The sequence below is a fragment of the Oncorhynchus keta genome, chromosome 4 (assembly GCF_023373465.1).
Source record: "Oncorhynchus keta strain PuntledgeMale-10-30-2019 chromosome 4, Oket_V2, whole genome shotgun sequence".
In the NCBI taxonomy this organism is placed as follows: domain Eukaryota; kingdom Metazoa; phylum Chordata; class Actinopteri; order Salmoniformes; family Salmonidae; genus Oncorhynchus; species Oncorhynchus keta.
The window spans coordinates 63,705,795-63,722,704 of NC_068424.1; the positions used below are offsets into that span (position 1 = coordinate 63,705,795).

The 16,910-nt window shown below is 43.1% G+C and overlaps 1 protein-coding gene across 5 annotated transcripts in view; it reads right to left on the reverse strand.

Annotated features, from left to right (window-relative positions):
* diaph2 (diaphanous-related formin 2) overlaps nt 1-4,245 on the reverse strand; it is a 749,871-nt gene extending 745,626 nt beyond the window's left edge. For 2 of the 5 annotated variants that reach the window (XM_052512441.1, XM_052512434.1), the window contains exons 1-2: nt 3,592-3,922; nt 3,115-3,498 (exon numbers count right to left, since the gene is read on the reverse strand). In XM_052512441.1, the coding sequence (XP_052368401.1) occupies nt 3,115-3,198 (84 nt within the window). In that variant the 5' untranslated portion in view covers nt 3,199-3,498; nt 3,592-3,922. Of the gene's footprint in view, nt 1-3,114; nt 3,499-3,591; nt 3,923-4,020 lie in introns of those variants that run through there. The other 3 variants (XM_052512438.1, XM_052512437.1, XM_052512440.1) reach the window with 3 other exon arrangements.
* Nucleotides 4,246-16,910: the final 12,665 nt, after the last annotated feature.

Here is a 16,910-nt window from a genome sequence, read left to right on the forward strand (position 1 = left end):
ACTATATTAACCAGTGTGTAGGTAACGAAACAACACTGCACCAGACTATATTAACCAGTGTGTAGGTAACGAAACAACACTGCACCAGACTATATTAACCAGTGTGTAGGTAACGAAACAACACTGCACTAGACTATATTAACCAGTGTGTAGGTAACGAAACAACACTGCACTAGACTATATTAACCAGTGTGTAGGTAACGAAACAACACTGCAGTAGACTATAACCATAGGTAAAGAAACAACACTAACCAGTGTGTAGGTAACGAAACAACACTGCAAACAACACTGCACTAGACTATATTAACCAGACTATATTAACCAGTGTGTAGGTAACGAAACAACACTGCACTAGACTATATTAACCAGTGTGTAGGTAACGAAACAACACTGCACTAGACTATATTAACCAGTGTGTAGGTAACGAAACAACACTGCACTAGACTATATTAACCAGTGTGTAGGTAACGAAACAACACTGCACTAGACTATATTAACCAGTGTGTAGGTAACGAAACAACACTGCACTAGACTATATTAACCAGTGTGTAGGTAACGAAACAACACTGCACTAGACTATATTAACCAGTGTGTAGGTAACGAAACAAACAACACTGCACTGCACTAGACTATATTAACCAGTGTGTAGGTAACGAAACAACACTGCACCAGACTATATTAACCAGTGTGTAGGTAACGAAACAACACTGCACTAGACTATATTAACCAGTGTGTAGGTAACGAAACAACACTGCACTAGACTATATTAACCAGTGTGTAGGTAACGAAACAACACTGCACTAGACTATATTAACCAGTGTGTAGGTAACGAAACAACACTGCACTAGACTATATTAACCAGTGTGTAGGTAACGAAACAACACTGCACTAGACTATATTAACCAGTGTGTAGGTAACGAAACAACACTGCACCAGACTATATTAACCAGTGTGTGTAACGAAACAACACTGCAGCAGTAACCAGTGTGTAAACAACACTGCACTAGACTATATTAACCCAACAACACTGCACCAGACTATATTAACCAGTGTAACGAAACAACACTGCACTAGACTATATTAACCAGTGTGTAGGTAACTGCACCAGACTATATTAACCACGAAACAACACTGCACTAGACTATATTAACCAGTGTGTAGGTAACGAAACAACACTGCACCAGACTATATTAACCAGTGTGTAACGAAACAACACTGCACTAGACTATATTAACCAGTGTGTAGGTAACAACACTGCACTAGACTATATTAACCAGTGTGTGTGACTATATTAACCAGTGTGTAGGTAACGAAACAACACTGCACCAGACTATATTAACCAGTGTGTAGAAACAACAGAAACAACACTGTACCAGACTATATTAACCAGTGTGTAGGTAACGAAACAACACTGCACCAGACTATATTAACCAGTGTGTAACGAAACAACACTGCACTAGACTATATTAACCAGTGTGTAGGTAACGAAACAACACTGCACCAGACTATATTAACCAGTGTGTAGGTAACGAAACAACACTGCACTAGACTATATTAACCAGTGAAACAACACTGCACCAGACTATATTAACCAGTGTGTAGGTAACGAAACAACACTGCACTAGACTATAAACAACACTGCACCAGACTATATTAACCAGTGTGTAGGTAACGAAACAACACTGCAGCAGACTATATTAACCAGTGTGTAGGTAACGAAACAACACTGCACTAGACTATATTAACCAGTGTGTAGGTAACGAAACAACACTGCACTAGACTATATTAACCAGTGTGTAGGTAACGAAACAACACTGCAGCAGACTATATTAACCAGTGTGTAGGTACCGAAACAACACTGTACCAGACTATATAAACCAGTGTGTAGGCCAATAGGGAGACTACACAGCTGCGCTGAAGAAGTAAATAAAAGTTGGTTAGATATAAGCTATCAGTTATTATCAACAAGTAGCCTAGCTGCCTAACCTATGCACTGTTGCTTAGTTGTTGTTTATGTCATAGTGCTGATCATGCCGTTTAGGTTGGCTCAGGTCATATCTACAGTGTAATGCTGACCCTCATGCACAGCACAAGAATCTCCTGCAAACCCTCTGGGTCAGCAAGTTGCTCAACTTTCCACTGGATCTGTCTCTGCAACAGGAATGCCTTTCAAAGGCCTCAGGTTGTACTTGTAGGAAGGCCTTTCATCAAAAGGCAAACAAATGTTGAGGGTTTCAAAAGTAACTTGAGTCAAATGCGAGCAGGCATCTAGGTCAAAATGTGAATGCTACATTAAATCGTTAATATGATTACCATTTGGGGCTGTCAGCCCATCTTTGAAGCTTGTCTTGCACACCAAGGATGCATTGTATGACAACGTGATGTAGTCAACTCTGCAGGGTTACTAGAGTGAGCAGCGGGGTTGGTTCATAGACTGCTGGGATGGTTTGACTTTAACACCAGGGCTTAACCTGGAGGTGACTGATTAACAAGCTCTAATGCACAACAGTAAAACCGTGAATAGGGCGTGCTCATGAATTCCTTTCAACAAAGGACGTGTGAGTAGTAAAGCTGATGTGTGAAACCGTAACAATCTCTCATTTGGAAAGTCTATCAGTTAGCCCTTGAATGTCAAATAACAGGACAGGACAGACAGTTCAGTGTAACTTTTCAAAAGAAGATGGCTATTATATAGCCAGCAGATATGACCCGCTTGCATACAGATGCACTAGAGTAAAGTGCCATTTTTGTCCTCATGCTAGTTAGCAGTAGCATCCATTATGGAATGGCACCTGGCATTGAACAACAAAGGAGCTGATTGGCTGATACTGCTGTGACTTCTGCTACCTGGCACGAGGAAGAAAAGGACAGTTTTACAGAAAAACTGTCAGTCTTTCAATCTTCTCGGTGTTACAATTATGATATTGGAACAATTCGGAATATAACGCATTTCTCATCCCTGGATTGCGGTACATTTTCCAAGCCATATCTCGCACCGGCTCCATGGTATCTTAATATACACAGAAATGCTGTTCAACACTAGTGCAGCTGGAAGCAAATGGGTTGGATCTGCTGGCTAGCTACTGCAGAACAAGAAACTCAGAAAATACCAACCAGTTTTTTGTTTTTAATCTCATCCTCTTTTTCTTTCTTTTTATTGGCTTTATTAGGATCCTCTCCACCGCTTGCTTGATCCATTTTGTGATTTTGTTCCCGTAAAGACTTCAGAAGATTCTTCAAAAGTTAACTCGACCACTCTTGTAAACTCTTTCAAAACAATCAGGGTTAGGTTTCCTCAAAAGCCATGCCATTCAAGTTGGCATAATGAAAATGTTGTTAGTATTCCAAATGAAGGTCTGTTTCTTCTTTATAATTGTATCCAGTTACAAAGTAAAAGATTCTTGTTTGAAGAAGAAAGGTGTGGTAGGGTAGTGCTGTGTCCATCCAGATGTCTTTTCAACACATTATCAACTGTCTCAGTCCAATCTGCAGTCAAATCTGTGCCAAAAAGAACAAAGTATATATTTTGAATGTCAGTGTCAATCATTCTCAGCAGTGGTGCACAAATTGTTTATCTAAAAATCACTGTACCGCTCCATGTTGACACGTGCTTTCAGGAGTATCGTCATTATTATTCAGGTACCTTTGCTTTGGATAGTGACGCTTAATACTCAACAGCAATGTGTCATTAAGCTAGTCAACGGTTTGTTTTATGAAGAAACAGTGTTGCCATACACTAGCGTGGAACAAAATAAAATAAATCAATTAACGTTACTGTTTCACAAAACTAGTTGAAAAGCAAGGATGTAACACGATATAAATATAGCAGGGTTACTACCATGGTTATATGGATAGTTTACGCTTTCAACACTTTGTAACATGCAACATCAATGCCACAAAAGTATAAATGAAATGTATTTAAAATACAACAAACATTTTATTAGATAGGACACCGTGGCTGTCTAAGCGCTTACTTTAGAAATACGTTACAAAACGGGGAACAAATACATTTTACTTTACCTGAACAGCTTCATTAAACTTAATGTAATAGTATACAATGTAACAATTACATAAATGTGTCAAATAAAACTCTAAATCCCATCCAAAGCTTACCATTTCAACCAAAATGAGAGCCAGACTGACTGTATGTAGTTCTGCCCACCGAACATTCCGATTCGCCCACGAGCCAAGCTAGGAAGCAGGGATTCCATCAGCCATTGGTCACATCAGCGATCACTCAGGAGTTGGTTTGCCCATGTTAACGGGGGGGGGGTCACTAGTTATTCCAGCCACAAAGTCAAATATATATATCGTACAAAATCATGAAAACCAAAATTAGCTCTTTGGTGTTCATTTAAGGTTAAGCATAAGGTTAGCAGTGTTGTTAAGTTTAGGGTTAAGATTAAATTAAACATAAGATTAAAAAAATATACGCTTTTTTTTTAATAGGCGGGGTTTATCCATTTGTGGCTGTGGTAACTAGTGAAGACCGAGGAGGAGACTACTTGTTGTAACGGAGAGGTAAGACTGACTTCACAGTGACGGGATAGGATTTAATCACGAAAGGATGCCAGCCCATGAAAAGAAATTGAGCGCGCGCGCGCATATACGTGTGTGCTTATTGTGATGTGTGTAAGATTGACTCAACAAAAAAGTCTATTTAGGCTATTTCTTTAGCAAACATATATTAATGGAGGCAAAATAATATTAATTAAATATGAAATACTACATATTTTAGACTGATCCAATATAAATAATAAATCATCTTCACTAATTCCAAATTACATAAATTAATTTATATTGCATAATTTATAATGCATCATTTAGGTTCACAGGCTATAGCTGGAGTTGCATGTTTGATTGCATATTCACATCATGAGACATATTTCATACTTCAAAGTCTGATTCCAGCTAGACTTTAATTTGACCCTTGATGGGAAATTTGAAGGCATCGCCATCATGCATGGTCTGTCTTACAGGAACACAGTTACTGGAGCAGAAAACTGTCCCCCACAATGGCCACAAACTGCAGGTGCCATTTCCCCCACATCTATTGATGTGCCATTCTGAATCATGCAGTCATTGATTTACAACAGAGTACACATGATGGAGGCTAATTGAGGCAATGCATTGAGGCCATTACGTTGAGTGTGTTAAAATGTCTTGGAAATGCATGTACATTTAAATAGGGGCACAAATCAAAACTTTGTTGCTTAATGTGAAAAAATATATAAAATGAAAAGAAGATACTTCCTTTGAGAGATAAGACAACAAACAGATATGCTGTAAGTACGTAATTGGTCAAAATACAACACAGGCGAATATAGACTGTCAAGATGGCACAAAATGTGTTCACAAATTGTGTGGTGCTTCTTTCTGGAAGCACTGTTGGTGTGCAAGATACACAGTTTTCAGCATAGGACCTCTGCTGTTTCTAGAATAAGTGCCCTGGTGTTCACTAGTAAATCGTTTGGCGTGCAGAGGGCACCATCTGGATATTCTTGGTGTGATAAGCCTGCTCTGTTTGTACACCTGGGTCATGTTCAGTGGATAGAAAAGGTTTTGAAATAGTGAAAGAAGGAAGGAACCACCTTATTCTATCTAATAAGAAGACTGAAGTCTTGTTACAGTGTGACTTACTGAAAAAAACCCAGGACTGAAAATCAAATCAAATTCTATTTGTCACAAACACATGGTTAGCAGATGTTAATGCGAGTGTAGCGAAATGCTTGTGCTTCTAGTTCCGACAATGCAGTAATAACCAACGAGAAATCTAACCTAACAATTCCACAACTACTACCTTATACACACAAGTGTAAAGGGATAAAGAATATGTACATAAAGATATATGAATGAGTGATGGTACAGAACGGCATAGGCAAGATGCAGTAGATGGTATCGAGTACAGTATATACATATGAGATGAGTAATGTAGGCCTCCCGGGTGGCACAGTGGGCTGGGGCGCAGTGGGCTAGGACACTGCATCGCAGCGCGAGCTGTGCCATCAGAAATTCTGGGTTCGCGCCAAGGCTCTGTCGCAGCCGGCCGCGACCGGGACATCCGTGGAGCAATTGGCCTAGAGTCGTCCGGGTTGGGGAGGGTCCATCGCGCACTAGCGAATCCTGTGGCGGGCCGGGCACAGTGCGCGCTAACCAAGATAGCCAGGTGCACAGTGTTTCCTCCGACATATTGGTGCATTGGCTTCCGGGTTGAAGGTGCGCTGAGTTAAGAAGCCGAGCCCGTACCGGGAGTTGTAGCGATGAGACAAGATAGTAATTACTAACAATTGGAATGTAGGGTATGTAAACATAAACATGGCATAGTTTAGTCAAGGAAAGTGTATTATGTATTACATAAAGATGGCAAGATGCAGTAGATGATAGAGTACAGTATATACATATGAGATGAGTAATGTAGGGTATGTAAACATTATAGTAAGTGGCATTGTTTAAAGTGGCTAGTGATACATTTTTTAAATCAATTTCCATCCATTTCGATTATTAAAGTGAGCTGGAGTTGAGTCAGTATGTTGGCAGCAGCCACTCAATGTTAGTGGTGGCTGTTTAACAGTCTGATGGCCTTGAGATAGAAGCTGTTTTTCAGTCTCTCGGTCCCAGCTTTGATGCACCTGTACTGACCTCGCCTTCTGGATGATAGCGGGGTGAACAGGCAGTGGTTCGGGTGGTTGTTGTCCTTGATGATCTTTATGGCCTTCCTGTAACATCGGGTGGTGTAGGTGTCCTGGAGGGCATGTAGTTTGCCCCCGGTGATGCGTTGTGCAGACCTCACTACCCTCTGGAGAGCCTTACGGTTGTGGGCGGAGCAGTTGCCGTACCAGGCGGTGATACAGCCCGCCAGGATGCTCTCGATTGTGCATCTGTAGAAGTTTGTGAGTGCTTTTGGTGACAAGCCAAATTTCTTCAGCCTCCTGAGGTTGAAGAGGCGCTGCTGCGCCTTCTTCACGATGCTGTCTGTGTGTGTGGACCAATTCAGTTTGTCTGTGATGTGTATGCCGAGCAACTTAAAACTTGCTACCCTCTCCACTACTGTTCCATCGATGTGGATAGGGGGGTGAGCAGCATGGTGACCTAGAGGCCGGAGAGGGAGCACATGTGAGAAGTGGTCTATTACGTGTATCTACCATTACAAGGGTAAGATCCGACACCGACTCACAGCAAAGCTATCTGAATGGAGCTGCAGTGCAGAATTGAAAAAATTGAAAAGATGTGTCATGCTTTTGAGTGAACCAAAGGTGTTCTCCTTGCATAAATGGAAACCCCTTTATTGACATCCACAGGAAATCATCCGATAGGGCACTGTGAACCTGGATCAACAGAGAGCAATGAGATATGATTTTCAGGCCCACAGGAGTGTAGTTAAAATGGGCCTGCTGACTCAAGGGAGAGTGATGTCCAGTACCCAGTTAGCATCCAGCACAGCTCCAGTTATTTAATTATAGACATGGCAAAGCAGATGTTGACTGACGCATGCAGTACTACCAAGAGATGGATGAAAACAAACACAGCAGAGTAATGTTTCAAACCGCTCTTGTGTGTGAGTGAGAAAGGTTGTGAACATAAGTTCTAGGTTGCTGTGTGACATATTCAAATCAGCCATGTTTGTTGTGCTTCCTGCAGAACAAGCTCTCTGAAAAGAATACTCTTTGTGTAATGTGATAAACCATATATGATTATGCATGCTTATGATGTAGCCTATTGATGAAATTGGAGTTACAGACAGAGATACAGTAGCTCCTTTCTACAGTTTTTTCAAGCCTGGAAACCAAAGGTCAGAGCATTCTCACACGTATCTTAAACTGACCACAGAGTGCTGCATCATGTCTTCAAATGTGTGGAAATATTTGTTCGAGGTGCTACCTACAGTGATTCAGGAGTTCATCTTATCAACTTGTTTTTTTTAATGAAACATTCAATTAAAATAACTTGATAATGATTCCAGTAGGGACAGATGGTGAATAAAATGACCTAGTTCAGTGTTTTGGAGCAGCTTTGGGACAGCTGGGGCCCAAAACCCCATTATAGTATAGTGGGTACAGGAAATTTCTTTATTGCGTGTGAGAGGGAGAGGATGCATTCTCGGGAAAGATGCAACTATTGATTGGCCACTGAAGACTTGTCTTGTGTTCCTGTATTACAGAGAGTCTAGTCCACTCTTTCATATTCAATTAGTATTTCATATTAAATTGTACTTTGATCACAGTAGGCTAAATCAAAATTGTGAGACTTTGCAGGATTAATCATTAATCCCCAAAAAGTAATAATACTTGTTACCACATCAACTTATTAACTCATGGGAGTGAATACTTATTTAACCCTAACATTTGTTGTTTTTATTATTTAATAATTTGTAAAAGTGTCTAGAATTTATTTCTCACTTTGACGTTGTGGAATATTTTGTGTAGAACAGTGACAACAAAATCCCAAATAAATGAGCTTTAATTCCAGGTTGTAGGACAACAAAATGTGCAAAAAGTGCATGTGAATGACTCCTAGAGACACAGAACGGTGCATAAAGAACTGACACCGTTTGTATTAGTTCATCCTGTATATACACTACACACACATTCGCCTAGACTACTGAAACTAATTTAGTAAGCAGATACACAAACTTAATATGCAGACTTACTGTAGTGTAAATCAGTGAACAACAGGATATAACCCGACTAGAGGACTGGCCCCAGTGTGTGACTAGCAACCTGTCTGGACTCAACAGACACAGAGATATCTTCAAAGAAGCCAGCAAGTAAAGTTTACAGCTGGACACACAGGCTGGGAGTCCTTCATCTTCCACGGTCAGGACGTTGAGTGACAGGGGATTTAGTAATGTGTGACTCAGAGATCCATTTATTCAGAACACACTGTCCCATCCTGGCAGACTTGGGAAGCTTACTTGGAGCAGGTCCATAGTGCTGCTCACACAGGTGTGCAGCCAAGGACTTCAAGAAGAGCATGCTCTAACAGTTAGTCAAACTCCTGCTGCTCACACAGGTGGTGTAACAGTCACATCCATAGTGCTTCAAGAATGGAGCATGCTCCTAACAGGGAATGGATGTCAAACTCCTGGTTTCAAAATAGCTTTTCACATCCATAGTTCAGTGAATGGAGAAGTGAAATAGTTATGAATGGATTTTCATAGGCATAACAGTGAATGGATGTAACAGTGTCACATCCATAGTGCTCCACAGTGAATGGATGTAACAGTGTCACATCCATAGTGCTCACACAGTGAATGGATGTAACAGTGTCACATCCATAGTGCTCACACAGTGAATGGATGTAACAGTGTCAGTGAATGGATGTAACATCCATAGTGCTCACACAGTGAATGGATGTAACAGTGTCACATCCATAGTGCTCACACAGTGAATGGATGTAACAGTGTCACATCCATAGTGCTCACACAGTGAATGGATGTAACAGTGTCACATCCATAGTGCTCACACAGTGAATGGATGTAACAGTGTCACATCCATAGTGCTCACACAGTGAATGGATGTAACAGTGTCACATCCATAGTGCTCACACAGTGAATGGATGTAACAGTGTCACATCCATAGTGCTCACACAGTGAATGGATGTAACAGTGAATGGATGTAACAGTGTCACATCCATAGTGCTCACACAGTGAATGGATGTAACAGTGTCATCCATATCCAGTGAATGGATGTAACAGTGTCACATCATACACAGTGAATGGATGTAACAGTGTCACATCCATAGTGCTCACACAGTGAATGGATGTAACAGTCACATCCATAGTGCTCACAGTGAATGGATGTAGTGTCACATCCATAGTGCTCACACAGTGAATGGATGTAACAGTGTCACATCCATAGTGCTCACACAGTGAATGGATGTAACAGTGTCACATCCATAGTGCTCACACAGTGAATGGATGTAACAGTGTCACATCCATAGTGCTCACACAGTGAATGGATGTAACAGTGTCACATCCATAGTGCTCACACAGTGAATGGATGTAACAGTGTCACATCCATAGTGCTCACACAGTGAATGGATGTAACAGTGTCACATCCATAGTGCTCACACAGTGAATGGATGTAACAGTGTCACATCCATAGTGCTCACACAGTGAATGGATGTAACAGTGTCACATACATAGTGCTCACACAGTGAATGGATGTAACAGTGTCACATCCATAGTGCTCACACAGTGAATGGATGTAACAGTGTCACATACATAGTGCTCACACAGTGAATGATAGTGATGGGAGAAGAACATCCCTGCCATCCCCTAACCCGAACGACGCTGGGCCAATTGTGCACCGTCCCATGGGTCTCCCGGTTGCGGGCCAGCTACAACAGAGCCTGGATTCAAATCGGGATCTCTAATGGCACAGCTAGCACTGCGATGCAGTGCCTTAGAACACTGCGCCACCCGGGAGTGTTGTTACTTTCGATTGTAAAATAATACATGTTTTTCAGGGCATAGCAATCAGATGCCTTGATCTCCTTATACTGTAAACCATGATAAACATAGTTACCTCAAATACTTTCTTTTAGAATTGGGATCGGTTAACACTCAATAGCCAAATAGCAATGCCAACACATGTTTGATGGTGCATTGTGTGCACAGTCTAAGCTTTACCTGTCTTTAGCTTACCATGTGCTTCCACACCACACAGATGTCATTATTGGATAAATTCACTGCATTACCTTTCTGGTCTATTTACTTCTTAAAAAACAAAATGTGTTTAATTGAAACGAAGCCCTAAAACACATCCTTAAAGAAACTGGAAACTCGGAGAGAACTGTCTATGTAATCAGTCTATGTGAGCTGTTGGACAAACTCCATGACAAGACCAACCAAAACAAAGGCTTATAAGCAATTAAATGGGATAATGAGCTTACGGTACACTCACTCTCTTTCTAAACAATGGGAGTGATCTTTCTCACCCACCCCAGTGTGTCTGCCTATCTGCTAATTCTGGTGTTGTCCCTACCCACACATGAGAGGGCTAACAGCTAGGACAGCAACAGCTAGGGCGGGAGTGGCAGCATTAGTGGCTTCCTGCCCAAGGACTGAGGAGAGGTGGGAGAACAGAACAATCAAACAAGCTAAGCATCAGTATAGAGACAAAGTAGAGTTGCAATTCAACGGCTCAGACACAAGAGGTATGTGGCAGGGTCAACAGTCAATCACGGATTACAAAAAGAAAACCAGCTCTGTCGTGGACCAGGATGTCTTGCTCCCAGACAGGCTAAATAACTTCTTTGCTCGCTTTGAGGACAATACAGTGCCACTGACACGGCCTGCTACCAAAACCTGCAGACTCTCCTTCACTGCAGCCGACTTGAGTAAAACATTTAAACGTGTTAACCCTCGCAAGGCTGCAGGCCCAGACGGCATCCCCAGCCGCGTCCTCTGAGCATGCGCAGACTGGCTGGCTGGTGTAAGGACATATTCAATCAATCCTCTGCTGTTCCCACATGCTTCAAGAGGGCCACCATTGTTCCTGTTCCCAAGAAAGCTAAGGTTACTGAGCTAAATGACTACCGCCCCGTAGCACTCACTTCCGTCATCATGAAGTGCTTTGAGAGACTAGTCAAGGACCATATCACCTCCACCCTACCTGACACCCTAGACCCACTCCAATTTGCTTACCGCCCAAAAGGTCCACAGACGACGCAATCGCAACCACACTGCACACTGCCCTAACCCATCTGGACAAGAGGAATACCTATGTGAGAATGCTGTTCATCAACTACAGCTCAGCATCTAACACCATAGTACCCTCCAAACTCGTCATCTCGACCCCGCCCTGTGCAACTGGGTACTGCACTTCCTGACGGGCCGCCCCCTGCTGATCCTCAACACTGGGGCCCCACAAGGGTGCGTTCTGAGCCCTCTCCTGTACTCCCTGTTCACCCACGACTGCGTGGCCATGCACGCCTCCAACTCAATCATCAAGTTTGCAGACGACACAACAGTGGTAGGCTTGATAACCAACAACGACGAGGCGGCCTACAGGGTGGAGGTAAGGGCCCTCGGAGTGTGGTGTCAGGAAAATAACCTCACACTTCAGGAAACAGCAGAGGGAGCACCTCCCTATCCACTTCGACGGGACAGTAGTGGAGAGGGTAGTAAGTTTTAAGTTCCTCGGCGTATACATCACGGACAAACTGGATTGGTCCACCCACACAGACAGCGTGGTGGTGAAGAAGGCGCAGCAGCGCCTCTTCAACCTCAGGAGGCTGAAGAAATTCGGCTTGTCACCAAAAGCACTCACAAACTTCTACAGATGCACAATCGAGAGCATCCTGGCGGGCTGTATCACCGCCTGGTACGGCAACTGCTCCGCCCACAACCGTAAAGCTCTCCAGAGGGTAGTGAGGTCTGCACAACACATCACCGGGGGCAAACTACCTGCCCTCCAGGACACCTACACCACCCGATGTTACAGGAAGGCCATAAAGATCATCAAGGACAAGAACCACCCGAGCCACTACCTGTTCACCCCGCTATCATCCAGAAGGCGAGGTCAGTACAGGTCAATCAATCAATCAAATTTTATTTATATAGCCCTTCGTACATCAGCTGATATCTCAAAGTGCTGTACAGAAACCCAGCCTAAAACCCCAAACAGCAAGCAATGCAGGTGTAGAAGCACGGTGGCTAGGAAAAACTCCCTAGAAAGGCCAAAACCTAGGAAGAAACCTAGAGAGGAACCAGGCTATGTGGGGTGGCCAGTCCTCTTCTGGCTGTGCCGGGTGGAGATTATAACAGAACATGGCCAAGATGTTCAAATGTTCATAAATGACCAGCATGGTCGAATAATAACAAGGCAGAACAGTTGAAACTGGAGCAGCAGCACAGTCAGGTGGACTGGGGACAGCAAGGAGTCATCATGTCAGGTCGTCCTGGGGCACGGTCCTTGGGCTCAGGTCCTCCGAGGGAGAGAAAGAAAGAGAGAATTAGAGAGAGCATATGTGGGGTGGCCAGTCCTCTTCTGGCTGTGCCGGGTGGAGATTATAACAGAACATGGCCAAGATGTTCAAATGTTCATAAATGACCAGCATGGTCAAATAATAGTAAGGCAGAACAGTTGAAACTGGAGCAGCAGCATGGCCAGGTGGACTGGGGACAGCAAGGAGTCATCATGTCAGGTAGTCCTGGGGCATGGTCCTAGGGCTCAGGTCAGTTGAAACTGGAGCAGCAGCATGGCCAGGTGGACTGGGAACAGCAAGGAGCCATCATGTCAGGTAGTCCTGGGGCATGGTCCTAGGGCCCAGGTCCTCCGAGAGAGAGAAAGAAAGAAGGAGAGAATTAGAGAACGCACACTTAGATTCACACAGGACACCGAATAGGACAGGAGAATTACTCCAGATATAACAAACTGACCCTAGCCCCCCGACACAAACTACTGCAGCATAAATACTGGAGGCTGAGACAGGAGGGGTCAGGAGACACTGTGGCCCCATCCGAGGACACCCCCGGACAGGGCCAAACAGGAAGGATATAACCCCACCCACTTTGCCAAAGCACAGCCCCCACACCACTAGAGGGATATCTTCAACCACCAACTTACCATCCTGAGACAAGGCTGAGTATAGCCCACAAAGATCTCCGCCACGGCACAACCCAAGGGGGGCGCCAACCCAGACAGGATGACCACAACAGTGAATCAACCCACTCAGGTGACGCACCCCCTGCAGGGACGGCATGAGAGAGCCCCAGTAAGCCAGTGACTCAGCCCCTGTAATAGGGTTAGAGGCAGAGAATCCCAGTGGAAAGAGGGGAACTGGCCAGGCAAAGACAGCAAGGGCGGTTCGTTGCTCCAGAGCCTTTCCGTTCACCTTCCCACTCCTGGGCCAGACTACACTCAATCATATGACCCACTGAAGAGATGAGTCTTCAGTAAAGACTTAAAGGTTGAGACCGAGTTTGCGTCTCTGACATGGGTAGGCAGACCGTTCCATAAAAATGGAGCTCTATAGGAGAAAGCCCTGCCTCCAGCTGTTTGAAATTCTAGGGACAATTAGGAGGCCTGCGTCTTGTGACCGTAGCGTAGGTGTAGGTATGTACGGCAGGACCAAATCAGAGAGATAGGTAGGAGCAAGCCCATGTAATGCTTTGTAGGTTAGCAGTAAAACCTTGAAATCAGCCCTTGCTTTGACAGGAAGCCAGTGTAGAGAGGCTAGCACTGGAGTAATATGATCAAATTTTTGGGTTCTAGTCAGGATTCTAGCAGCCGTATTTAGCACTAACTGAAGTTTATTTAGTGCTTTATCCGGGTAGCCGGAAAGTAGAGCATTGCAGTAGTCTAACCTAGAAGTGACAAAAGCATGGATTAATTTTTCTGCATCATTTTTGGACAGAAAGTTTCTGATTTTTGCAATATTACGTAGATGGAAAAAAGCTGTCCTCGAAATGGTCTTGATATGTTCTTCAAAAGAGAGATCAGGGTCCAGAGTAACGCCGAGGTCCTTCACAGTTTTATTTGAGACGACTGTACAACCATTAAGATTAATTGTCAGATTCAACAGAAGATCTCTTTGTTTCTTGGGACCTAGAACAAGCATCTCTGTTTTGTCCGAGTTTAATAGTAGAAAGTTTGCGGCCATCCACTTCCTTATATCTGAAACACATGCTTCTAGCGAGGGCAATTTTGGGGCTTCACCATGTTTCATTGAAATGTACAGCTGTATGTCATCCGCATAGCAGTGGAAGTTAACATTATGTTTTCGAATAACATCCCCAAGAGGTAAAATGTATAGTGAAAACAATAGTGGTCCTAAAACAGAACCTTGAGGAACACCGAAATTTACAGATGATTTGTCAGAGGACAAACCATTCACAGAGACAAACTGATATCTTTCCGACAGATAAGATCTAAACCAGGCCAGAACATGTCCGTGTAGACCAATTTGGGTTTCCAATCTCTCCAAAAGAATGTGGTGATCGATGGTATCAAAAGCAGCACTAAGGTCTAGGAGCACGAGGACAGATGCAGAGCCTCGGTCCGATGCCATTAAAATGTAATTTACCACCTTCACAAGTGCCGTCTCAGTGCTATGATGGGGTCTAAAACCAGACTGAAGCATTTCGTATACATTGTTTGTCTTCAGGAAGGCAGTGAGTTGCTGCGCAACAGCCTTTTCTAAAATTTTTGAGAGGAATGGAAGATTCGATATAGGCCGATAGTTTTTTATATTTTCTGGGTCAAGGTTTGGCTTTTTCAAGAGAGGCTTTATTACTGCCACTTTTGGTACACATCCAGCGGATAGAGAGCCGTTTATTATGTTCAACATAGGAGGGCCAAGCACAGGAAGCAGCTCTTTCAGTAGTTTAGTTGGAATAGGGTCCAGTATGCAGCTTGAAGGTTTAGAGGCCATGATTATTTTCATCATTGTGTCAAGAGATATAGTACTAAAACACTTGAGCGTCTTTCTTGATCCTAGGTCCTGGCAGAGTTGTGCAGACTCAGGACAACTGAGGTTTGGAGGAATACGCAGGTTTAAAGAGGAGTCCGTAATTTGTTTTCTAATAATCATAATCTTTCTTGAATTTATCACTGCTAAAGTGAAAGTCATCCTCTCTACAGGTGCATCAAAGCTGGGACCGAGAGACTGAAAAACAGCTTCTATCTCAAGGCCATCAGACTGTTAAACAGCCACCACTAACATTGAGTGGCTGCTGCCAACACACTGACACTGACACTGACTCAACTCCAGCCACTTTAATAATGGGAATTGATGGGAAATGATGTAAAATATGTAAAATATATCACTAGCCACTTTAAACAATGCTACCTTATATAATGTTACATACCCTACATTATTCATCTCATATGCATACGTATATACTGTACTCTATATCATCGACTGCATCCTTATGTAATACATGTATCACTAGCCACTTTAACTATGCCACTTTGTTTACTCATCTCATATGTATATACTGTACTCGATACCATCTACTGTATCTTGCCTATGCTGCTCTGTACCATCACTCATTCATATATTTTTATGTACATATTCTTTATCCCCTTACACTGTGTATAAGACAGTAGTTTTGGAATTGTTAGTTAGATTACTTGTTGGTTATTACTGCATTGTCGGAACTAGAAGCACAAGCATTTCGCTACACTCGCATTAACATCTGCTAACCATGTGTATGTGACAAATAAAATTTGATTTGATTTGATTTGGCGCACACCTGTCACCATCGTTACGCACACCTGTGCGTCATCACTCACCTGGACTCCATCCCTTCCCTGATTACCTTACTTATTTATGTCACTCCCTTTGGTTCCTTCCCCAGGTGTTTTCTGTCTGTGCGTTGGTCGTGTTTGATCCTAACTGTTATAGGCCTATTTCTATTTTGCCCTATTTATCAAAAGTGTTGCTTTCTCTACCCTTAACCTTGTTCTGAATACCTCCAAAACAAAGGTCATGTGGTTTGGTAACCTCTGAGGGTTTAGAGCTGGAGATAGTCACCTCATACAAGTACTTGGGTGCATGTCTAGACAGTACACTGTCCTTCTCTCAGCACATATCAAAGCTGCAAGCTAAAGTTACATTTTGACTTGGTTTCCTCTATTGTAATCGCTCCTCTTTCACCCCAGCCGCCAAACTAACCCTGATTCAGATGACCATCCTACCCATGCTAGATTAAGGATACATAATTTATAGATCAACAGGTAAGGGTGCTCTCGAGCCTCTAGATGTTGTTTAGCATTCGGCCATCAGATTTGCCACCAATGCTCCCTTTCGGACACGTCACTGCACTCTATACTGCTCTGTAAACTGGTCATCTCTGTGTACTGGTCGCAAGACCCACTGGTTGAAGCTTATTTATAAGCTTATTTATAAAACCCTCTTAGGCCTCACTTCCCCATATCTGAGATATATACTGCAGCCCTCAT